The 15,692-nt window shown below is 32.0% G+C and overlaps 2 protein-coding genes across 8 annotated transcripts in view; one reads left to right on the plus strand and one right to left on the minus strand.

The window, feature by feature from the left end:
• The window catches only part of LOC107437051 (ATP-binding cassette sub-family C member 10), a 92,622-nt gene that overhangs the window by 70,911 nt on the left and 6,019 nt on the right, over nucleotides 1-15,692 (minus strand). The window lies entirely within an intron of this gene.
• Nucleotides 7,370-13,784, plus strand: LOC110283435 (uncharacterized). Of its 7 annotated transcripts, XR_015429430.1 has the most exons (4): nucleotides 7,375-7,623; nucleotides 8,994-9,135; nucleotides 10,957-12,424; nucleotides 13,049-13,082. XR_015429430.1 is itself a non-coding variant. In XM_043053471.3 (3 exons), the coding sequence occupies exon 3, from the start codon at nucleotides 11,295-11,297 to the stop codon at nucleotides 12,240-12,242; it is 948 nt and encodes a 315-aa protein (XP_042909405.2). In that variant the 5' UTR covers nucleotides 7,370-7,600; nucleotides 8,994-9,135; nucleotides 10,957-11,294; the 3' UTR covers nucleotides 12,243-13,784. The 7 variants fall into 7 exon arrangements, 4 of the variants coding, with proteins under 4 accessions (XP_042909405.2, XP_042909403.2, XP_042909404.2 ...); XM_043053471.3 differs by having other exon boundaries at nucleotides 7,370-7,600; nucleotides 10,957-13,784; XR_015429431.1 differs by lacking the exon at nucleotides 8,994-9,135.

Genomic DNA, 15,692 nt, shown 5'->3' on the forward strand with positions numbered 1-15,692 from the left:
GATGTGATTTTATTTTAGTTTTAATTACTGCAATAGACAGAAACAACGTGTGATTTTGCTTGATAGAGCATTGAAATCAAGTGATCATCAACTAAACAAATGTTTGAATATGAAAAAAAAAGAATTGTTCAGACATCCTGTATGACCAAATTATCCACGTTTTCCTAAATATGAAATATGTTTAATTTGTAATACTATATTTCGTAAACAAAATTTCTTTTATTTAGTTAGCTTGTGATTTTATTGTTTATTGATCATACTTCTTTCAATTTTTAACTCCTTGATTTTTGTTGTTATTATGTGTTTAAATTTAATAAGACTTATAAATGTTTTCATTAATAAGACCTTTAAATAAAAGTCGAAACAACTTGAAATTGTAAATCGAAAATATTTATGACATTTTGACAGCTTTACTTTTATTTTAAACCTTATGCATTAAATTTAATAAAATAAAAACAAACCAAAAAATAAATTAAGAAAATATAAATAAATGACCAGATAAAATTTAAAAAAAAAAAACTTTGTCATTAGAAGGAAACATTAATTTTTAAAACAATTTTTTAATTTAAAACGTAAAAAAGTTTTTTGATTTAAAAGGTAATTTTGTCCCATTATTCGATCATGAGATTATTTAATATCTGTTCCTAAGGATCAAAATTCCTGTTTTTTTTTTGTTTTTTTAACTTTAAAACTGTACATATAAAACTCGATTTCTCAGATACTATTCAACGAATTAGTTTGCCCTGTGGAAGACTTGCAATATTTTATAGTCCAATTTATATATGAACAAGTAACTTGTTATCATAAATATATTTGTTAGCATACATAAATAGCTAAAATGACGGTTAGAAATGGGATAACGAAAGTTTTTGAAAGGGGCCCGGGGGGCGAAGTTAAGGCACTTTATCCTACCATCAGAATTATAAATTATCACTTCTTCAAAATGTGAACATTTTTGTTAATCAGTTAAATAACTTTACCGTTTTTTTTCTCGATTTAAAACTAGATAAATTAAACTGGAACAAGATGAGAAACACATTTCAAATGAGATTAATTTTATTTAACTTTCCACTCTTTTTCTTCTTTTTTTTTAGAATAGTTATGAGATGTATATTTTTTAGTGGTGTAGATCAGGGATGGGCAAATTACGGCCCGCGAGTCCAACTGTGGCCCGCCGGAAAGTTTTATCCGTCCAGCGATTAGAATTTTAATTTGCCAATCCGTGGCGAATATAAACAATATACATCCATTTCCTTGTCTACTGTGTTTAAAGCTATTTTTATTTTTTAACAAAGTACCGATGACCATTTTACTTTCTACCTTTTTGTTCCTACAACACATAAATTGATGGAAATAGCTAGCACAGATAGCTTCATTCGATTAAATGTTGAAAGTAGATGTTCTTTATAGAATAGCCATAGGTTGGAGTTATTTGAAGCAGTTGTTTCTAAGTATGCCGTAGTTTGAGTTTTACAAATCATTACCAAAAGCTCGTTTCCTAAATTTAATATTTCATGCCCAGAACAGTGCTGTGTTTGCTTCATCTTATATATGTGAACAAGTGTTTTCAACAATGAATCTTAGAAAAAATTATTCCAGAAGTAGACTAAAAGACAGACATTTAACCTTCTTCCTTAAAATAAGTACATCTCACTTGGAACCTCGATATAAGGAACTTTCAAAAATGAAATCACTATTTCCTTGATCTCGTTAAGTATTTAAACTAAAATTTGCTTGTTTTTTATTTTTTTTTTATTTTTTTTTTAATTTCATTTTTTGACGTTTTTACTTAGCACACCAAACTTTTCTTTCTCTCGAATTTTTGCCCTCGACCAAAAAAGTTTGCCCATCCCTGGTGTAGATGGTTTTTCTTTAATCAATGTTAAAGATATTCGTTGAAATTTTTTGTTCAAAGTTATTGCAATTTTCAGCTTAGAAATCTTCAGAAATTAAAATTCTTCGTCATGACAAATCATCCAAAAGATTTTTTTCGTTCAATTAGCAAAAAATCTTTGATTTTTTCGTTTTGGAACATTAAAAAAAAGCTATTACTTCTTGTCATATATGATTACATGGCGTCATGAATGCAAATATTTATTTGTCATTCTGTTTGATCAGAAGTTTCAATAGGCCAAATAATCAGGAATTAAATCTATTCGAAATATATTTCTTAGGGCCTTATTCATATTGGAGTAAGGAAACTTTATTTTTTTTAATCTATGTACATAACTGTGACATCGAGTCACAAGCTTTGGCTTAATTCCTGATCCTAATCATACATCGCCCCTAATACCTTTTTGCAATTTGATCAGTTCCCCTCGTGCATTCCATACTCCCAGATTCTCGGAAAACATCTGGTTTTTTAAGGTTGGCAGCTTTCTTTGAAAAATTTCGAACTCCTAGCCGTCGATGCATTTCGATATTTCATATACCCATAGTCTACGTCGCTCCCCAGTGGGGTTTTAATTTTATTTCTTTCCTCGTGAGGAGGTTGGGATGGCGTCTCATCGCCATTGATATTTTTGAATCCACCTTTTAGTCATTATCCAATTATTTTTGCCTGGAAAGAAACTACGGCGTATTTTTCTCACCATAAGGTTTGTGTAATGGATGTTTTCGAGCGTCGACGTTGGTTACATCTTCAAATAACTTTCGAAATTTTGTTTCTGACTCCCGTCATTATGTTGACCCCGAATAACCGGATTGACCATCATCATTCTGTTTTTTGAGATGTGGTGTCCGCCATTGGCGATCGAAATGGGCTGCAGGTGGCGTAGAGCAGAACTCTCTTCCTATGGCAACACTTCACATCCTTTCACCATTAGCGTGTGGAAAGTCATAGAGGAAGGAAGTACGTTAGTTTCTCTCTCGAGTTTCATATAAATTTAAATCTTTTAAGTTGGAAAACTACATGGAACTGAAAACTACATTAAACTTAGTTTTAAGGAAAAGTATCAAGGAAATTTTAAAAAATATTTTTATTAAATTAAAAGAAAAAATATTAAGAAAAGGAAATATAGCGTAGTACATTTCTATACAACTGAAAAGAGGAGGAGAGGGAAGGGAGAAGGGGTAAAAGCATGAAACCGGTCTCTCCCCAGGTGGCGTATTCGAGTGTTGCGATCGCCAATTTACACGACTCCAGGGTTCACGAAATTTCGTGTGCCCGGCATTCCGCTCCAGATTTTACAATATTAAGATGATGTGCTAAAATATGTACCAATATTTTCCAATATTAAGATGCTGTGCCAAAATATGTATCAAAATTCTTCCAATATTAAGATGCTGTGTTCAAATACAATTTAAAAATCGTCAAATAAAAATTAGTGCTTCCCAACCTTTTTTTTTATTATTATTATTGGACTTCTTCATTTGGGCCTGATGGATACTTTTATTTAGATGTGCAACGACTACTTTCTCTTCCTTACTCCTCCCTTACTGTTTGTCTAAGATAGGTACTCTAACAGCCACTATGTCTGCGAAAGTCTGGTGCTATGGAAACAAGAAGAGGGCATTTTAGAGAGGGTAGCTACGATGAAGAGGTCTCCTTTTCTCTCGCCGAAACCAGTCTGAAAGAGGGACTCCGCACCCCTACTTGAAATAATCATACCTCGTTACCATAGTCATCGCCACAGCTCCAGACGAATGTCTGGCAGAGTACCTATCTTAGACAAACAGTAGGTACTTTCTCTTGACAATGTTTTTAGATTTGACCAGCTATCTGGGCCGCTATTTCATCATGTGCCATATAATTTTTTAAAAATTTCTAATTCATTATATTTTTAGTTTTTAATACCTATCATTACCGGTATAATAACAAAAAATTTCTGGGTATTTTTTCAAATGTGACTTTTTAAAACGTGGGTATACACTAACTGCCAATAAGTATTTGGACACGTGTAATTGAAGAGAAAAACAAAATTTGGTAGCCCTCTGGGCAGAGCCGGATTATATCTTTCGTAGGCCCTAAGCATAGCCGTTTTTGGGCCCTCCCCCTCCTTCACTCACTCCTCTCCTCTTTTCAAAATATATGCTAAAATTTTCTTGCATGTTCTTTTTTTACGTTTTTATTAATATGGATTTTAATTTACAAATTTGTTTACCCAACTTTTTGCGTAGTTTGGAATTCGACAGCATAATACAAGATTTCGTTGAATCCAAAAATCGCAAAAAAGTAATATATTAGATTATAAGATTCTGCAAAATAATTTATTACCGAAAAATATTATATTTTTATTTGTATCTTCATAATTTTGTGCAAAATACACTTTAAAAAAATACACTTTTTAAAACTAAATTATTTTTGTCAACAAATTTTTTTCTCCCAAGTTTTTCGTAGGTCCTAGGCACGTGCCTAGTGTGCCTATAGGTTAATCCGGCCCTGCCTCCGGGTCATACTTTCCACAAGTCCTTGAGTGACGGCTAGTGGTATTTTCTTCCACTCGGCTTGGAGAAGACATGTAAGTTCCTTCACCGATTTTGGACGGGTAGTACACCCCCTTAATTCGGTGATCCAACTCGTCCCAGAGGATCTCGATAGGGTTCAGGTCTGGACTCTGAGCAGGCCAGTCCATTCGATTAACCCGTTTGGCACCATACCAGGCCTTGGTGACCCTCGCATTATGACAGCTGGCATTGTCGTCTTGGAAGTTACAGGTGTCCACCCCGCTAAACTACCACAACGTAGGGAGCACATTGTTCTCCAAAACAGTACAGTAGGCAACTTGCATGGGACTAGTGCCGATGTTGTTCCCTACACGATATATACCGATGAAAGGGCGTGACGTATCTCAGGACCGCAGGTATAGTCATTTCCGTAGGTGTCCAAATACTTATTGGGAGAAAGTGTATGTGCCGATAGAAAAGAGTCGATAATTTCCTTCAATTTCCATAACGCGATTTTTAGATTTCAAGCTAATAAATAATTTTCATTTTTGAGAAGGTTTGTCTTGAAAAGACCATCCTAACTATAGTAACAGGATTCACGAGGTTTATAAAATTGGTATTTTATGATTAGCATTATCTTCAGAGGAAAAGGGGGTGACTGTGGACATGAGGGACAACATGAATAGCTTTTCCAAGTGCCGATAAAAAAAAATCTATGATTTCCTTCAATTTCCATAACGCGAGATGAAATTTTTAGATTTGAAAGTAATAAAAAATTTTTCTTTTTTTTAATGGTTTGTCTTGAAAAGACCTTCCTAATGATATAGTAACCGGTTTCAAGAGGTTGATATTTTATGATTAGCATTATATTTAGAGGAAAACTGTGGACACGAGTAGCTAACATGAGCAGCTTTTCCTAGTCAAATTTCCTTTATGAGATGTCGTAAATAAGTATCAATAACGTACAGTGAAATAAAAGGACATCCCTGAATAACTTTTGACTTAATAATCGGATCATCACGTTCTAGGACTCCATCTTAATAGTTCGAAGATGTGAGCTCAAATATGCTAATTAATTGGTACAGAAGATTTTTTATTTTAAGTTACGTAATCAGACACAAAAACATACTTCCTCTGTATAAACAGAACTTTTGTTCAACGGATTCGATTTTCTAACCCCCGTAATATAGGGGTTAGCCGTAATCTGGGAAATATGGTCCCTATTGTTTGGTCGGGTGAGCGATCCATAGTTTCGACCTCCAAATGTTAATTTTATTTTTTTGTATTTCTCCACAGCTTGAGAGCTTTTTAAGGGATTTGAAAATTTTTTGAGCATGATTATAATATTCCAAAGATAATTCCACGCAAAAAATACCTTTTAGTCAATATTTACTATTTTTTGTTTAATAATAGTTTGAAAATTTTTGAATTGTAAGGTATACAGTTTTTGATCATTTTAAAGTATCTAATTTCACATGGAGAAATCCAAAATTTGAACGAAATTGAATGAATAGTTCCCGAGTTTAATATATACTACTTTTTTATAATCTAACTTCTCAGGATAACCGATTTTGCTCAAATTTTGTATTTTGCTATGTTGAAAACTTACAATATTTAATAATCTAATTTATATGTGAACAAGGAACTTGTTTTCATAAATATATTCGCCAACGTGATGCATAAATGGATAAAACGACGGTTAGAGATGGAGTACAGAAAGTTTTTGAAATGGCTCTAGTCAAAAATGTTTGGTTTAGCACCCCGATGGATGAAGTTACGGCACTGCTCACCAACTTTCTCAATTTTATGCATTTACATTCGATTAATTACAATTCCTTATCACATGCTTCGCATTGTAGTCGCCAGCTACAATTGTGCCATAACCACCAGAGAATAATCCTTGTAGTTGAGCTTCAGTAATGGTAAGAGTTGGTGCATATAGGTCAACTATTTTAATAGTTTCACTGTTATAATTTAATAGGATAGAAACATAACCATACCATTTTTGTTTGAGAGGTGAAACTCACTCTGACTAAAACTGCTCTTTACTAGGATCGCAACTGCTCCTATATACATTCTGTCTGTAAGTCTAATTGAATAAGTTCAAGTGGTTTTTTTTTACTGTTATATTGTTCATCATGAGTAATGGATCTCAGAATTTTCAGCAAGTCAATTAAGCTTTCTTTTTTCAATTGTACTAACAACATTTCTGAGCTCTATCATAACAGATCTTGCTTTATCTACATTAGTAGTTTGCTCTATTTCTGGCACGCTTTGCCCCATTGGAGCCTTATAAAAGGTCTTCTTAGTGTGCTCTACTCTCTATCTTTTAAACTAGGCTTTAGGATATTTTGGACAGTTCTTGTAGTTTTAGGGATGCTCACTTTCACAGTTTGCACACATAGCAGAGACGTTTCTGCTCCTATCACACATATGAGTTAAGCACAACTCACCACACTTCAAACATTTCACCTCATGATTACAAGATTCCTGTGCAGGTGCATTATTATATCCCTGACACCTGTAAGAACACGAATAGCGAACTTTAGCAAGCAATAACAATAGGCTTAGATATTACAGTTCAAGTGACAGCGAAAAAAATGACAAGAGAAAAAAACTAGTAATCAAAAGCCCTAACGTACATTCTAAACATATAAAAAGTTATTCATAAGAAATACAAACAGAAGATTAGTGATTAAAATACACTTACTTCGTTTAATACAACAAATACCGTTCATCATATACTTCTCATATCCCGTTCAAAATTCAGCTGCAGCTATTCGGTCAAAACTTGCCGTGAAAATAGCTTTAGCTCTTCCCAATTTCAGAAGCCGCAGTGCTACACATTTGTTGGGTTAACATAATAATATCGCGGCTGCTAAGACAGTTCTTTCCCAAAAAGTCAAGAGCCCCTGCTGTATCTTCTTAATCTATAAGAGCTACAAGCAAATATATAAAGCCTAAACCTTCAAAGCGTGACAAAGACCTATAGCAACAAATAATCAGAATTCAAAATTTGGTTTTTATCACGATGAAATGAATTAAATAGTTTAAAAAGCTATATAATTACCGATAAGTATTTAATGTAATTGTAATTAAATTTGTAGCAGATTTTATGAAGTAATGATTTGGAATTAGGTCCCAAAGCGAAATAGTATAAAAATAAACCCTCCTCCATCAAGGGAGAGAGTGTTGTTTTTCTCTGATTGCTTCGGTAAGGAATGTGAATCAAGAAAGGTAAAATTATGTTATATTACAGTGAAACCCTTAGGGAAGGGTATTTGTAAGTGGCTTTTGTTTAGAGAGCTCTTTTTGACTATCTCTAAAAGATATCAAGGACCTCATGTTGCAGTCAAGAGTATACTAAAAACTATGCTATCAATTATTAATTTTTTGAGTGGATAGTTAAATTAGAAAAAAGTCATTTTAGTTTAAACGAACTTCTTCTCTTGTCTTAGTATAGTAAATTAATTTTTATGTTAAGAAATAAAAGCTAAAAGCAAATCTAAATCATAATTGTTTATTAGACCAAATTGTTAAACCAAAACGACATAATTGTTTATTTATTTAAATTAGTTCTATCTTTTATTATTTATAAATTTTTTTGTGCATAATTATGTTGTAGAATCAAAAAGTTCCCAGAGTAGGTCAATTACAAATTAAAAATGAAACAATAATTTTATTTCTTCAAAGTACTTTCCTACTGTATTCGCACACTTTTTCTGACATTACTTATCAATTTAATGCATACATCGCTTTGGTTGCTTGCAAGAATCAGAAATCTAATTTAAGCGGTTTAACTTAATTTAAGCTATTTTATAAGAGTACGCTAACAACATAACAATTTAACTTTTGAGGATCTTTGTCTATGCTAACATTGTTGCTACACTGATGAAGGCGATTTTGATTTCATCTTTGCTAATGAATTTTATAACAGATTATGTGAGTAATTTGTCAAATCAAGCCAGCAAGAATACTGCAATAATTGATCCCAACCATTTTGTTTCCCTCCATCAGTAGAGACGATTGAAATTCATTTGGTATTGTCAATTAAATTTGAGAAGAACTCATATTTCTCCAGTACTAAGTACATCACCCATGTTGGCCTCTATTTTGTTTCAATAAATATATATATATATATATATTCATTCAGAGCAAACATGGCTCTGCTTTTATGTAGAAATAATTTACATTTTGGTTTAACACTCAATTAATAGTTGACTTAGCTATGTCACTTAATGAAAGTTTGACTAATTATCTATTGCAAATTTATTTAACCTTTAAGGTTCTAATAAAGATCCAAAAGTTCTTTTTGAAATCCTTAAATCTTGTCAGAACTCCAAAAAATACAACCTTCTTCAAGAACGAGTTTAAGATTGGTATAAGCTTTATCAATCTTTTGGTGTTAAGATTCAGCTACATCCTTTAAGCTTCTAATAAAGGTCCAAAAGTTCTTTTTGAAATTCTTAAATCTTGCCATAACTGCATTATTTTAATTGAAACTCTGTGTTTGATCACATTGCGAATTTTAATCATATTCTTATCGCAAAAAACAAAATTTTATTAACTTATTATCCTGAATTAAAATTTGTTGTCAATTAATATAGTGACATATTTTGGGCTAAGAATTTGGTTTTTAACTGCACTTAAAGGGCAAAACTGGAAAATTTAGCTGATGTCTACTGGCCACTGGAGGCAACTTTATTGGTGGCTATAAATTTGCCTGTAGTGGCAAATTTCGTAATAAAGGTAGGCAAAGTCATCTTTGATTCACATTTTTCTGTGATAAAAAAAGTCTTATTTTTTTTGACAAATAAATAATTTATTTATGAGTGCTTAGTTATTATTTTGTTACTGCTTAATATGTTGCTATTCATATAAAACAGAAACTTTATAGCTAAAATTGAAATATTTGCTTTATACTTTATCCACATGAAATGGAAAAACCATTTATCAGTTGCTATTTTTCTATTTGTGCAATTCACCTCTTTTTTTAATTTTAATATTTTCTCCATGAACTTGATACATATTTAATCAATAAATTTGAAAAGTTTCTAATAAAATTAAAACCTTCATTTTCACCAATCAAACTTCCCTTTCCAATAACTTTATTTGATAAACAGTTTTTATTTTTTAACTGTTCTGTATGTACACACAATTTGGAATTAAAGAAGACTATTGTACACTGTTTAAAGTGCGTAGCATTTTAAAAAAGTGACTAAAGGTGTTTGTTTTTATTTACGTTTTTTAAAACTTCTTAGAAGTGCCATTTTTATTCGGGGTTTGTAGGAAGTGCTCTATCTTTTAAAAAGAGATTTTTTTTTCCTTTGCTATTTTGATTGTCATTCTAAATAACAAAAAATGCATGATTTTTCCCAATTTTCTCTACAATATTTATCAGAAACTAGTTACTATATAGTTACTAGTTTAATATAGTACTGGTTATATACTAGTTACTATATAACCAGGGTTGGGTTTTTGCCGTCAAAAACTGGTTTTTGACATGACAGTGGTAAAAACCGTGTTTTTACCGGTAAAAACTGTCAAAAACCTACTGTTTTCTTTAATTTATGGCATATAGCGGACAAGATATTATTTTCACTTAATTGCCTTTATAAATGAATGTTGTAAACGATTGCTATTGATTTTGCAACTATATACATGTATTCTTATAGAAGGATATACATTCATACAGAAATATTGTAACATACTTATTGAAAATAGTGATACTTAACTTTTATCATTATAGCTTGATTTGCAAAGGATTCAAAATTTTGCACATCTAAATTGTTAGAAATAAACAAACAAAAAAACTTGGAACTATTAATAAATTAAAATTTGGCATTTCTTAAATATTAGAAATAAGCTAAACAAAACTTTCAAAACTTGTAACTACTAACAAACTCTAAGTCAGGAATGACTTAACATTCTCAGTAATGTAATATGCCAAACAAAATGATGCTTGGAAATGTTGAAAATTTTGCTTAGTGTCCTAATATTTTACTTCAAATAGTATGATTTGATATAATCATGTTGGGAAAATGCAAAAATCTGCTCTTAAATATTTTTTAACAACTTTTTTTCTAATTTTATTGCCCAAAAATGAATTAATTTTAAATCATAAGAAGTTAAACTCAAATTAAAATACAGTTTTATCAAAACTATGCGTTTTTGACAGAAGGGTTTTTGACATGACGGTAAAAACCATGGTATAAACCGGTAAAAACCATCATGTGTCAAAAACTTGCCAACCCTGTATATAACTAAATTTTGTAATAAGCTTTATGAAACTGCATATTTTTAAATTTTTCCCCCCATTCTGCTAATTAAAATTTGATACATAAATCTGCATTTTGTGGTTCTTGAAGATAACCTCGAATAATAGCTACAAAAACATTATATCTAACATCTTAAAATTTGTTTTTACTGCCACAATGAATGGTTGAAGAAAGAAATTTTTATTACTTATTAATAAGACTTTTATATTTACTTATTATTCATTAATGAACAGTGTGCTTTCAGAGCTTTTTCCGAACATTACATTTTATATTTCTTTCCTTTTGCTTTCAGATCCTTTTGCATCCATAAGTATTTCCATCATTCATTCAACAGAGAAACATTCTCAAAAATTTCAACACCAATGAAAGTGTAATAAGTTAATTTTGTTACACACAAATAATACAAAGTGGAACAATATCTATCTCAATGAGCAACAATTTACTTACACTTGATGTTCATGCTGATGAAAAACCTTTTTCTTGTAAAGTATGTAATAAGAGGTTTTGGCAGAAGCAAGATTTAGATGCTCACAGACATGTTCATACTAGTGAGAAACCTAATTCTTGTATAGTACATGCAACACTTGTTTTGCAAGGTCTTCCAGTCTGGCTGGGCACAGTCGTGTTCATATGGGTGATAAACCTTATTCTTGTAGTATATGTTATAAGAGTTTTTCATGTAATAGTCATCTGACTATGCACAAGCTTGTTCATACTGGTGAGAAACTTTATTCTTGTAGTATATGTAATAAGAATTTTTCAAGGAAGAGTAATCTGACTTCGCACAGCCGTGTTCATACTGGTGAGAAACCTTATTCTTGTAGTATGTGTAATAAGAGTTTTTCGCATCATAGTGATCTGATTAGGCACAGCCGTGTTCATACTGGTGAGAAACCTTTTTCTTGTGACTTATGTAATAAGAGTTTTTCACATCATTCTATTCTGATTCGGCACAGCCGTGTTCATACTGGTGAAAAGCCTTTTTCTTGTATTGTATGTAATAAGAGTTTTTCGGGTAAGAGTAATCTGACTTCGCACAGCCGTGTTCATACTGGTGAGAAGCCTTATTCTTGTTCTATATGTAATAAGAGTTTTTCGCATCATAGTGATCTGATTAAGCACAGCCGTGTTCATACTAGTGAGAAACCTTTTTCTTGTGACTTATGTAATAAGAGTTTTTCACATCATTCTATTCTGATTCGGCACAGCCGTGTTCATACTGGTGAAAAGCCTTTTTCTTGTATTGTATGTAATAAGAGTTTTTCGGGTAAGAGTAATCTGACTTCGCACAGCCGTGTTCATACTGGTGAGAAGCCTTATTCTTGTTCTATATGTAATAAGAGTTTTTCGCATCATAGTGATCTGATTAAGCACAGCCTTGTTCATACTGGTGAGAAGCCTTTTTCTTGTAGTATATGTAATAAAACTTTTTCTCAGAATACCCACCTTAATGTACACATGCGCGTTCATACTGGTGAGAAACCTTATTCTTGTAATGTATGTAATAGAAGTTTTTCACAGAAACACTCTCTGACTAGGCATAGCCATATTCATGTTGTAGAGAAATCTGACTCTTAAAGTACATGTAATAAAAGTTTCTCTCATAATAGTTGGCTAAACGCAAACATTTTCATATAGGTGAAAAACCTCGTTTTTGTAGCTTATCTAATAAGTTTGTTTCACAGAAGTGCCTTCTGACTGTGCAAAAATTTGTTCATAGTGGTGAATCTTAATTCTTGTAGTTTTTGTAATAAGACAGGGTGCGTAGCGTTTGTAAAAAGTACTTGAAGGTGCTTTTTTGGGGATTTCGTTTTTAAAAGCTTTTAAAGGTGCTTTTTTCAGCTGGCGTTTTTAAAAAGTGCTTTTTTCCGAATAATTTTTTATTTCCCTTCAGTGATATCTGGTGGATCCCATGCATTTTACGAAAAATCGGGAGTTTGCTACGTAATCATTCACGCGAACTTCATGTCGTATCCACGTTATGACTTGCGCATGCGCGCACTCTTGAAACCGAAACCCGAGTGCTCCAATTCGGATAGAGAATATCAGATCCTTATGAAATGTTTTTCTTTTTAATTTTTTTTTGTTGTTTATTTTATTTTACTTCTAACACTTTTTTTGACGTAGGGGGTAAGGGTACTTTTGGTTCAGGGTCAAGTTGAATTCACTTGGTGATGTGGGAAAGTACTGATTGTTTCGATTTACGCCCGTTTCTTTTTGGGTTTTTTTTAATGCTAAAACTTTATAAAATTTTTGTTTTTCAATAATATCATTGATTGAATATGAATTTTTTGAGTGCTTGAAAATTTTTGTAAAGTGCTTGAAAAGTTTTTAAAAAGTGCTTATTTTTGATTCAAAGATTTGGCTACGCACCCTGATAAGAGTTTTTCATTATTAAAATAAAAGTCTTCTAAACAATTTTGCATTCATATTGTTGTTAAACCTTTTCATGTAAATTGTGTATTTAGACTTTTCTGTAGAGGATTTATCTGGCTAAGCACAGCCATGTTTGTACTGGTGCGTAAACTTATTCATGCAATGTGTATAATTATATTTGTACACTGAGGATTCATCTGGCTAAGCACAGCCGCTTCCATATTTATCAGAAACTTTATTTTTGTAGTTCATGTAATAAGCGTTTTTTACCGAACGTCTGTTTGAATGCACTCATACTCGTGGTGGGAAATCCTATCCTTGTAATGCTGTAATAAGCTGGGCTATTTCCTATACACCTTTCCCTTTTAAAAACATCTGAAAATTCACAATAAAACCCATATTTAAGCGTGATTTTTTTTTCTTTTTACGAAACATAAAATTTATGTTAGTTAGTCAACCTGTTTTTTTTCCTGTTATTACTACAGTTGTTATTATAATTTTACACATTTTAATTTTCTCAACTTGTTGTACCATTTTACGCTATTAATATTGATTTATTTAAAAAACGTTTTTTACCAAATGATTTTAAGTACAGTTTTGACATTTTCCTCATGTGATGTAATGTGTTAAATTTTTAAAAAGGAAAATATTTTAACAAATCATTATATTCCTTGAATTTGTGTGTGTGTGTGTTTTTTTTAAAAATAACTTGGCTCTTGTAATAAATGTAATAGTTTTTTCGTATTGCAGTTGTTTAGTTGTATACTGGTGGGTAAACAAAAAGTAAGTTTTTGTGCCTTTGTTGATTAAACTTGTCTACTTACCTAAGATAATCAAGTTCAAGCAGGCAAATTTGAATAATATTTCGTGGCTGCTCCAATCATTGAAATTTCTCTAAAGTAACATGTTTTGTGTGATGCATATTTCTTTAAAGGTTGGCACATTTGACAAATTTAAACAAAAACAAAGTATTACCAGTTAGTTGGTTTAAGGTATAAGTTGGCTAAAGAATGATAGATTGTTTTGAAAATAGATGGACTTAAAGTATACAAACATTCTTAGATATCCAATACATTTTCGACAAAAGTCGTAAATATTAAATAATCCGTATTTAGTAAAATTCAAATGATTTGAGTGACCCCTAAATATTCTTCAATTTTACGGAAACTTTTTGAACTTGACTTTTTAGGTAAGTAGACTAGTTTATTCAACTTGGATACGAAAACTATGTTTGTTTGCCCCACCCTTAGATACATACAGTTTTATTCATTGTGTTTTATGTTATTTTTATTTCACTTTTGTAATCTTATATCACTGCTGCGTGATTATATTTTTGTATAATTATATTTATGTACAGTGCGTCATTTAGAAAACGGAATAGCTGGCTAACTTTTGATCTCCTTATCAAATTTTCACTTACTAAGATGCAGCGAGGAACCTGCATGGTATTTATTTTATTTTCTAAAATGAAATTCAAACCTTTTTATGACAATTGACACCTATTTCAGTTAAGTTATTTTGTAATGAATATTTAAAATTGCTCGTTTAGCCACGCCCCCTAACACTCAGTTTTCGTCAGAATATAGTGAGTATATTCCAATGAGTCTCCCATCACCTTCTGATACAGTGAAATCGCATACCGTCTTTCCCAGAACATTGATAAAAGTTCTCAAAAATAACTCCAAGCACTCTCAACAAGTATTGTTTTATATCACATTGTAACAGCATTTAACAACATATAAAATTTTTTTTAATGTACCGAAAGACGAAAAATTGATAGGATTGGTTCAAAGCCGTCAAACGTGATGACCAAAAAGAGTGGGGGGGGGGTGGAATCGTCAACTATTCAGGGCCTGATTAACCTCTGAAAATAGGGGAAGCATAATAGGATTTTGGGGCCCCCTAACTTGAGCAAAAGAAACTTTTGATATTTTTCGCCCATAAACAATACATTTTAAAGAGACAAGAACCATGTGAAAGCTATTAGAACCTTAGAAAGGAAAACAGAGATCTTATGCAATCATGTTGGACTCTTCTTTACGTGCTTTATAGTAACAAAAGCATGAAGGAGTAGCTAGCACATAAATTTTGGACCAGTCCAAAGAATGGCACAGCATGATGGCAGCATTCTGCAGCACTTGTTCCCACAAGATTCAGCGAGTGAGCGGAGCATGGGACTTAATCCATTAAAGGAAATTCATTCTTAAAACACGCTTGAAGACCAGAATATTTTCCTGACATATTACTGGCATTATCAGATTATTGTCCTCTGCAATACTTCAATTCAATCTGTATGTTTTCAAGAAAATCTACAATTACTTTCTGTAGGGGCTGAGCGCTATGGCCATGGATAACTACAAATTTTAAAAACCGTTCCACAGGTTCAGCATCTTTATCAACGTATCGCAAAACTATAGCTAGTTGATCAACATGGGAAATATCAGGAGTTGAATCAACAATCAGGCCAAAATATTTCGCTTCTTTAACCTCAGCTTCTTGCAAAACCCTATTAGACATGATGTTGATAAACTCTGTCACAGTTGTTGAAGACCACACTACCTTTGCGTTTATTTCCAGTGTTTCTTATGTGATCAGCTAAAAACGTATCGAAGGAGCTTAACAGTTCAATTATGCAAAGGTTTCATTGTCGCC

This window comes from Parasteatoda tepidariorum, chromosome 9 (genome assembly GCF_982258835.1).
Source record: "Parasteatoda tepidariorum strain Cologne lab strain chromosome 9, Ptep-v5.0, whole genome shotgun sequence".
In the NCBI taxonomy this organism is placed as follows: domain Eukaryota; kingdom Metazoa; phylum Arthropoda; class Arachnida; order Araneae; family Theridiidae; genus Parasteatoda; species Parasteatoda tepidariorum.